Source organism: Chlorocebus sabaeus, chromosome 15 (assembly GCF_047675955.1).
Source record: "Chlorocebus sabaeus isolate Y175 chromosome 15, mChlSab1.0.hap1, whole genome shotgun sequence".
NCBI lineage: Eukaryota > Metazoa > Chordata > Mammalia > Primates > Cercopithecidae > Chlorocebus > Chlorocebus sabaeus.
In genome coordinates this window covers 41,298,542-41,308,274 of record NC_132918.1, presented here as the reverse complement: position 1 = coordinate 41,308,274, position 9,733 = coordinate 41,298,542, and the positions used below count along the sequence as shown (strand labels likewise).

Genomic DNA, 9,733 nt, shown 5'->3' with positions numbered 1-9,733 from the left:
CATGAAAAGGCATCCAGCATCATAGTCATAGGAAAATGCAAATTAAACCACAATGATAGGCCATTTCAACCCCCTAGAATGACTAAAGGTAAAAATCACTGATGACACCAAGTATGTGAAGCAACCAGAACTCTCGTACATTGCTAGTCAAAGTGTTAAAAATCATAAAACCACTTTGGAGAACTCTTAGGTAGTTTCTCATAATGTTAAATGTACATTCACCCTGTTATCCAACAATTCTACTCCTAGATACGTACCCAAAAGAAATGAAAGCATATGTCCAGAAAAATACTTTTTACAATAATGTTCATAGTGCTTTTTTCATAATATGTCAAAACTGGAGGCAACCCAAACATCCATACAGTCCATACACCATGCATTATGGCGCATCCATATAATCGAATACTATTTAGTAATAAAAAGGAATGTGTAGCTGGGCATGGTGGCTCATGCCTTTAATGCCAACATGTTGGGAGGCAAGGGAGGTGGATCAGTTGAGGTTAGGAGTTTGAGACCAGCCTGGCCAACATGGTGAAACTGTCTCTACTAAAAATACGAAAATTAGCTGGGCGTGGTGACACACACTTGTAATCCCAGCTACTCAGTAGGCTGAGGCCAGAGAATTGCTTAAATCTGGGAGGCGAAGGTTACAGTGAGCCGAGATCGTGCCACTGCATTCCAGCCTGGACGACAGAGTAAAACTCTGTCTCAAAAAAAAAAGAAAAGAAAAAAAGGAATGTACTACGGATACATGCAGTAATGTAAATGAATCTTAAAACAGTAAGTTGAGCAAAATAACCCAGACACAAAAGTGAACAACTGCATGATACCGATGATTTGAAAATCTCATCTATGGAGATAGAAATCAAAATAGCAGTTACCTAAAGAAGTTGGAATTGACTTAGGAGCTTGAAGGAACTTCCTGGGGTAACAAAAACGTTCTATGTTTTGACTGGGATATTTTTCAAACCCATTGAATCTTACATTTAAGATTCATGCAATTCACTACATGTAAATTTTAACTCAATTTAAAAAAATTAATTGGAAGCAGTGTTTTAGCAGAGTTAAAAAGATGTCTGAGATCAGCATTAGACCTGGATGGTATTTGTTAACTTTCTTAAGAACTTTCCTTATATAGAATTTAAAAATTTTATTTATTTTAAAATATATTCTACATTAATATGGCTTAAAAAACCAAAACACTTTAAAAAAAAAAAGAAAAAAAAAACAAAAAAAGAAAATGTAAAAATTCTCACTTCCTTGTTTTCCATTGTCTCAGCTTCCCTACCTTGTGGACAACTATTATTCTCAGTTTCTTCTGAATTCTTCCTTATATTCTTTATACAAAAATAGCACTAAATGTTCAGTTAGCATGATGAAGTCCAAGAAAATATGGTGTTAAATATCCTATTAAAAGTTATGTGGCGTTATAACTGTTACTAGAGATGATAACATTAGAACTGTTATTGTAAATGTTAACATTAGCAATGGACATTCTGTTTGCTCAGGTCTTTGTCCAAACTGAGGTTGTCATGACTTTTCAAAGCACAATTTCTAGAGAGTTTTCACATGCTGTCAGACCTCCTCGGGTGGTCAAGTTAGAAATGCTCTTTTTGGCCAGGACTCTTGCTATTTCTAACTGCTGAAGCCATCGTTTCTCTTTAAAGGCACTGCAAGAAAACAAGATATAATTTATAAGAAGGTCTGATCTTATCTGCATACATAGCTGAAAAAGGATGGAAATCTTCAGGTTGATTTTGTAGCTAGGGCTAGTTTGTCTTATCACATAGGTAGATGTGAAATAGAAACAGTAATCTTTCTAAAACAAGTTCCCTGTGATGCAGTGGAAATGATGTTTTCCCAAGGCAATGCTAAAAACTTAAAATCACAACTAGAAACAGAAAGCCACTCAGTATCATGTAGAATTCTCTGAGTTGAAACTTCTTCTCTCTCCTCTCTAGAGATTCCTATACATCATATATTCCCTGGCCTCTTCTCCTTTCTCCACTTTCTACCCCTACAAACACACATGAGGATTTTTTAATTGAACAGATATTAGGTATTTTGATAATCTTTAACTAAAATGCAAAGGAACTTAATGTTTTATGATAGTTATTCTCTGGTTATATACTAATAAAGACTTGCAAATTTGAATACGATTACTCCTACTTGGTAGGATGCAAATGTGATTTAATACAGAGGTGTTTTACATCCCCTTAAATGTTGGGGTCCTCCAAGATTCTATCCTTGGTTCTCCTCTCTTTCTACACCCTCCTCCTAGGAGTCCTCATTTACTCACTATTTCAATTCTTTTACCCATGACTCCTAAAGCTTGACCTTTCTTGAAAGTTGCATATCTCCAATTACCAAATAAAAATATTTATCCCATAGACACTTTTAATTTAACATATCTTTTATCTTCTTCCTAAACTTGTCCCACTTCTGTTTCCTTGTTCTAACACTTCAATTTTGCTATCTTCACTATCTCCAAAGCTAGAAACAAAACTAAATTCCTTCTTTCTCTATTTCCACACCCAGTCAGTGACCAAATTTTGTAGATTATTCCCCAGAAATATCTCTTGTATTTGTAGATTATTCCCCAGAAAATATCTCTTTTCCATAACTACTGTTGTTCTAGTACAGGTCTTTATTTTCTCTTATTTCTCTTATTGCAGTTTCCTAACTTTACTATAGTCTTTTCACATCTTTCCAACGAGTCTTCCATACATCTCTATCAGATTTGTCTTCAAACAAAAACTGATTATGTGACTTCACGAAAAAGAACTTCCGTGAGCTTCCCACCTACCTCCTACCCTATGGAAGGGGAAAGAAGAAGCAAACTCTTCACTTGGTCACACAGATGCTTCTTAGTGTAGAAGCAGTCTACTTTGCCAGTCTTATCTCCAGATAGTTTTTCCTTATTGCCTACAATGCCTTTTGCAAATCCATGTACTTTCCTGAAAACTAAATTTCTTGCTTGCTCTTTCACAAAACAGTGCCTTTGACCATGTTACTAGCTCTGCCTGGATCCTTTACCTCACCTCCGCCCATGTTGTCTGGCAAAGTCTGGTATTTTTAAAAGTCTTTCACTCAATCTATTAGGAGTAACCCTGTATAAAATACCATAGTGTTTCCAACATTTGAACCAGGTCCATGTCTGCCTGATTCAACTTCTTTGTTCTAGATTAACTTCTTGTTTTACCTCAATAGTTGCGTCTTTCTGTGCCCTCTAAACTGGGTTAACCCATCTATGTTGCCCATAAAAATAGGTATTAAGTCTTAAGGAAATCACTCAGGCACTTTCAGCCTTTCCCCATATCCCACCAGAGTTAATCTGAAGTCCTCTCCTGTTCTGATGCATATCCTTGCTCTTCCTAGGCTCAGGCCTATCCTGATTCTCTCCCTGGCATTTGAAACCTGACTTTTCTGCATTGATTCAAAAACTGTTTACCTTAAGAAAAAGATGCATATTGAGCACTTACTCTATGGCAAGCACTATTCTATGTGCTAGAGATACAAAAGGTGATTAAAACATATAACACATGCCTTTTAAAATAAAGAATAAAAACAAAGAGCTGTACTTGTATCCAGAGTACAAGAGCCCATCAAAGCTCATAGCATTTGAGATTATCATCTATTCTCAGTCCACTCAAACTCTCAGCTTTCTGGACCAATCCCCTACATTTGAATCGTTACTTAACTGGACTCCCAGGTCACATAAACCTCTCTGGAATTGGACAATAAGCAATAAGGAAGGCTATTTTTCTAAACACACCTTACAGGTATTCTTTGACCTGTGTAAAGCCTACACTGACTTCTAGGCTAAGGAATGAGACTCTATGTGACCTTCTGGCCTCAGTGACTGTCTACACCAGTCACATTCACTCACCAACCCAAACCCACATTAGCGCTTGATCTGTGCTAACTGCATCAATGCCATCTTGGGGTCAACCCCAAGAGGTTTAGTTTTATGAATCTAAAGGTAGGAATTCCTGAATGACATGGAGTCCAGCAAGTACTTTCACATGATGCCAGATGGCTTGTCTGGTTCGGGAGACTCCCCTTTCTGTAAAACAGGAACATCTGATGGTCACTTTACCCACCTGATCCCTGGGTCAGCATCATGAACATTAGGTTCTTCCCCATTTCTTGGCTATAACACTAGCTTGGTGATGGTGCATGTAGCCATCAAGATAGTGTCCATCCATTCCTCATGTTTGCGTCTTTGTGGTACAAGAGCTGCCCTGGTCATTTAGAGGAGTGCTCAGACCACCTGACTGCCTGCCTTGACTGTCTACTTCAGGCAGATGTAAGTGCTTTTGTGACTTCTATGAGGAACTTGAACTCGATCAAGAAGACTGCAGTGGCATGAGATTATAGATCTCTCCTTCCTTTCCACAGCCCACCAACAGAGGAAGGTGGAACAGATCCTGGGAGAGATTCAGTGGAAAGGGGGCAGAAGCAGATGGGAAGTGGAGGGTGTGAATACAGGAAAGAGAAAAACATTGGGAAAAGAGAAATGGAAAGAGGACTTGCTGGGAGTAACATTGCCAGAGTAAGTGTGCAGTCAGACTGACCACCACTCTCCCTGTGGGTCTCCCTTCTGCACTAATCCCTTCCTCCTTTCCCCTCCCTCCCCTTTCCTTCCTTCTTTCCTTCCTTGCTTCTTTCCTTCCTTCTTTCCTTTGTCTTTTCTTCCTCCCTCCCTTCCTTCCTTCCTTCCTTCCTTCCTTCCTTCCTTCCTTCCTTCCTTCCTTCCTTCCTTCCTTCCTTCCTTCCTCTCTCTCTCTCTCTCTCTTTCTTTCTTTCTTTCTTTCTTTCTTTCTTTCTTTCTTTCTTTCTTTCTTTCTTTCTTTCTTTTCTTTCTTTCCTTCCTTCTTTCCTTCTTTCTTTCCTTTTCTTTTCTTTCTTTCTTTCTCTCTTTCTTTCCTTCTTTCCTTCTTTCCTCTCTCTCTTTCCTTCACAGAATAACCCTTTCTTTAACAAAATGTTTTCTCCAGCAATTTCTTTCTTGACCTTGAAATTGCCACTCCTTAATAACTCCAATCCTTATGCAGTGTAGCTACAAAAAAAAAAAAAAAAAAAAAAAAAAAGCACACTGGTAGTCTCTTTTAAAAAGTGTTTAGAAACGTTTACTAAAGCTAAACATAAATTTATCCTATGACCCAGCAATTCTATTCCTTGGTATAGAGTCAAGAGAAGTGAATGCAGATGTCTACCAAACCTCATATGCAAGAATAATTGTGCATTTTAATTCAAAGTAGCCCCTAAATTAGAAATGATTTAAATGCCTATAATAGGAAAATAGATAAATAAATTAGGATATGGAATACTGCATACAAATGGAATACTACATAGAAATAAGAACAATCAATACATGCAAAAATATTGATGAATCTTGCAGGCAATGTGTTGAACAAAAAAAGCAAAATATAAAAGGTATATGCCATATGTGCCCCTTATATGAAGTTCGAGAACAGGCTAAGGTAATATTTGGTGATAGAGATGAGAATAATAGTTACATCTGGGAAGGATCATGACTGGCAAGGGGCATGAAGGAAATTTTTAGGGGCACTGGAAATAGTTTGCATCTGATCTGAGTAGTGCTTAAATGGATATATGAAAACATAAAAATTCAACAAACCATATATGTGAGATTAGTGGTCCTTATGGATTTTACTATATATTTCATAACTCAATTCCTCGCCAAGAAAGCACTCTACACAACAGACACCGTCAGCTTTTCTCATAGAAACGGCACCCCCTCCACACACAAAGCTTAAAAACACATGCTTTTTCATGCACATTTCCATTCTGCTGTGCACAGCACTGGGCTATAGTAAACACTTATTGATAAACTCATTTTTAGCATGTATCTGTTGATAAAACAAATCAATATTTCTTTTCTTGTTTATAGCCTTATTTTAAGATGGACTATGCAGTTTTTTCAATTAATAATTTTTCTAGTATATTTCTAGAATTTTTGGTGATACATTCTAGTCATTCTAGTCAGAGATATCTCACAAATTATAAAGATTGAGGCTACTAAGCTATTAAGTGTCTTCTTCTATTGTCAACCTTACTCTGTTGGATATTGAATTTTGCGTTTTACAGCCCAAATTACTCTCACCACAAGGTGGCAACAACTTAACTGAAATAAAGTTGAGCTGAGTTAAAGACCAGTACAGAAAAGCAAGTAAAACAATCTAGCCTTCTAGCCTTGTTTTTTCTTGCCTTCTCATTATGTTGAGTAAGGGGAAAAGTCACTCATAAATCTGTATTTCTAACTGTAATATTTGCATCAAATAATACCTCATAAGTAATGGATGGGATCTAAACTCTAATCAGAGAATTGTGTACCTGAAACATCTAATTCTGATACACTTTCTTATCTCTTTAGATGTGCTACGGATTACCTTTTAACTCACTGTAAATATTAATGTCAATTCTAGCACCCTGTCCAATACAGATCTCACCCCAGCTGTGCATCTTGCCTAGTAAGTCAATTCAAGTCTTTAATCGTTCAATTTGTCATTAATGTGTTCCTTTCTTTCCTCGCATTTTTGTTATCATCTAGTTTTCTATGGCACTTTTGATGTCTCCCTCCCATATTTCAGTTTTCTCTCGTTCCCCTCTAATTACAATTAATTTTTTGTTAGCTTTAGAAGAAGAAGAGGAAGAGAGAGAAGTTGAAGAGGAGGAAAAAGAAGAAGCATTAGCAGGCTAGGCACAATGGTTCATGCCTGTAATCCCAGCGCTTTGGGAGGCCAAGGTGGGAGGATCGCTTGAGCCCAGGAGTTTGAGACCAACCTGGGCAACACGGTGAGTCCCCGTCTCCACAGGAAAAAAAAAATCAACCAGATATAGTGGCATGTGCCTGTAGTCCCAGCTAATTGGAAGGCTGAGGTGGGAGAATTGCTTGAGCCTAGGAATTCAAGCATGCAGTGAGCTGTGATAGCACCACTGCACTCCAGCCTGGGCAACAGAGCGAGACCTTATCTCAAACAAAAAGGAAAAATAAAAGCAGCAGCAGCAGCAGTAAGGGACCTTGAGAATTGATACAACACTTTCTACTGTGTTTCTTTCCCTCCTGAAAGTTTGAGGAGTAAAGTACTGCACAGATTGGATTGGCCAATAATATTAGTTCATTTTGTCCCAGTCATGAGGCTAAGATGAGGTCCTTGAAGCTGGGTATTGATGCATTAGAACAACTTGTATTACTTTCAGTGGCATAGTAGGGCATTATGGACCATTCCTTATCCTGGACCTGCCTTATAAAAGGTTTGCCCTTTGTATGTTTAAGGGGAGAACGTTACCTTGCCACAGCTAAGCAGTAGATTGCGTTCTCCCTTGGAGTCTTCCCACTGTGCTCTGAGAAAGATGAGAAGGAGGACTTCAGTAAAAAGTCAGCACTGGGTGTTGCATAGAAAAACGATGGATGTGAATATCCCACTCTTGAAACTGGAGGGAGGGGGACTTGGGGAAGATATGTGTTTTTTATGAGCTTTTCTTTTTTCCTTGCTGTGGCAGTAATTTTTTTCTGATCTTGTTGTTGATGTTTTTGTAATTCAGAGAATGTACTTGCATTCACCAGTGGATGAAATTTGAGGGCTTGTTCTCTTTTGTCCGGCTGTGAAATTGCCAAAGGACTCACAGGTTTGCTGCTTGCAGTTTGTTTGCTGAGAGATGGTAGCTTGAGCAAGATGCTTTGTGAGTCACTGTTCCCAGCCTTATGCCAGCTCTTGGAGGTCATTTTTGGTTTGGTGAAACCATCCACCATCACAGTGTCTCCAACTTTTGCCCCAAAGACCCTTGCTCCACAAAACTGGCTTTTATGAAGACTGTGACTCTGAGCTCTGAGGGTCCATTGTTTTATTTTAATATAAATCCTCATTGGGACTGAAATTTTCGGAAAAGAAACTGTGGACCACATTTTACTGAGCAAATATAATACACAGTCTTTATGCTTGTGTTTGAACACAATGGTCAGGGGAGTTTGTCCTGCTGCATTTTTGCATTCCAGGCACAGCACGCTGCAGTTGACAAAGGCCTTCAGAATCAACAGTTGGCCTGCTTCTGCGGCTGCATGAATGGGGCATTTAGAGACATCTGCATGAAGGGCTTCATGGCACCATGCTCGATAGGGGTGAACACCGACTGCCTCGTGGGGCCGTGCACCCTGCTTCAGGGCCCATTCAGTGAGTTCAATGTACCCACAAAAAGCAGCAATGTACAGGGCTACCCTTTTCTGATACCTAAATGAGTGAAACGAGTGGGGAGGGGTGTTTAGAAAATCAGCAAACAAACAAGTGTAGTTACACTAAATGCTCATGAAATATTCTAGCTGAATGTTTATTTCTTCTTAACTTTTACCTTAAAATGTTTTTGGAAAAGGCATATAGTGATATACAGGTTAAACTGCATAGATCCTGCTTATACACATTATCCTACTATGCACATGTAAATAGTTTCCCTGAAGTGGTTGTCTTTTTTATAAAAATTAAATCCTCAGGAAAAATATCAAGCATGGGGAAATACAAGGAGCTTTTAAGTCTGACCACTTACATTCTCTGAGCTCTTAGATTTTATTTAAAGATGAAGTCAAGTGTAGATGGTCAAGCACATGAACACTAGAGTTAAATTGTTACGATTCAATACCCAGATCTGCCCTTGCTATTGGTATGACATGGGGCAAGTTTTCTTCCTCCATTCCCTGCCAGACAGAGTCTTACTCTGTTGTTCAAGCTAGAGTGCAGTGGTGCAATCTTGGCTCACTGCAACCTCCACCTCCCAAGTTGAAGCGATTCTTCTGCCTCAGCCTCCTCAGTAGTCAGAATTACAGGTGCGAGCCACCACGCCTGGCTAATTTTTGTATTTTTAGTAGAAACAGGGGTTTCGCTATGTTGGCCAGGCTGGTGTCGAACTCCTGACCTCAAGTGATCTGCCCGCCTTGGCCTCCCAAAGTAATGGGATTACAGGTGTGAGCCACTGCGCCCAGCCAACATGGGGCAGGTTTTCTGATCTTAGTTTCCTCATCTGTAAAATAAGATTAAAAATTGTCCACCTCATCAAAGTATTATAAACATAGAATGAGGTAATAACTATAACACAGTGTCTACTATAAAGTATTAAATAAATATACACTATTAAAAGTAACAAAGCAACACAGCTATTTCTTTGGATGCAGAACATGGAAAAAATATCACTATCCCATAATAGAAATCAGTGTAAAATATTAGAATATTTTATAAAATTGTAAGAGCTGCTCTTCTAATCCATCACTTCACAGAGCCCTTAGATCTCCTGATGTGTTGGCTTCTACAAAACATGATTAAATCACCCACGAGGGGACACTATTCTAAAATACTATTAAATTAAACCTACAGATTAGTGCAATTTGTGTATTTGAGAATCTGATGGCTGTATTAACACATTAAAATGACCACCTGCCTCTCTGAACCAACCCTCCTCCTGCCCCAGCTATACCCGTTACACTTTATGTATGGCAAAAGTGCGAATGCTGGTAATAAATGCAGTTTGAAAAATTACATGTGAGCTTAGGAAGATGTGGTCAATGTTTTCAGTGAATTAACAAGTGTTTTCTTAAAGAATAACTGAATGTGAAAGTGGCAAGATATAGATGCCCTTTGACTTATGATAGGGTTATGTCCTGATAAAAACCATCATATGTTGAAAGTATCATAAGTCTAAAATGCATTTAATACATCTAATC

General features: G+C 38.4%; 1 protein-coding gene across 1 annotated transcript in view; it reads right to left on the bottom strand.

Annotated features, from left to right (window-relative positions):
• Positions 1-1,074: 1,074 nt before the first annotated feature.
• Positions 1,075-9,733, bottom strand: part of ANKUB1 (ankyrin repeat and ubiquitin domain containing 1) — a 32,134-nt gene continuing 23,475 nt past the window's right edge. The window contains exons 5-6 of the mRNA XM_008008742.3: positions 7,317-8,255; positions 1,075-1,670 (exon numbers count right to left, since the gene is read on the bottom strand). Coding sequence (XP_008006933.2) covers positions 1,541-1,670; positions 7,317-8,255 — 1,069 coding nt within the window. The 3' untranslated portion in view covers positions 1,075-1,540. The remainder of the gene's footprint in view (positions 1,671-7,316; positions 8,256-9,733) is intronic.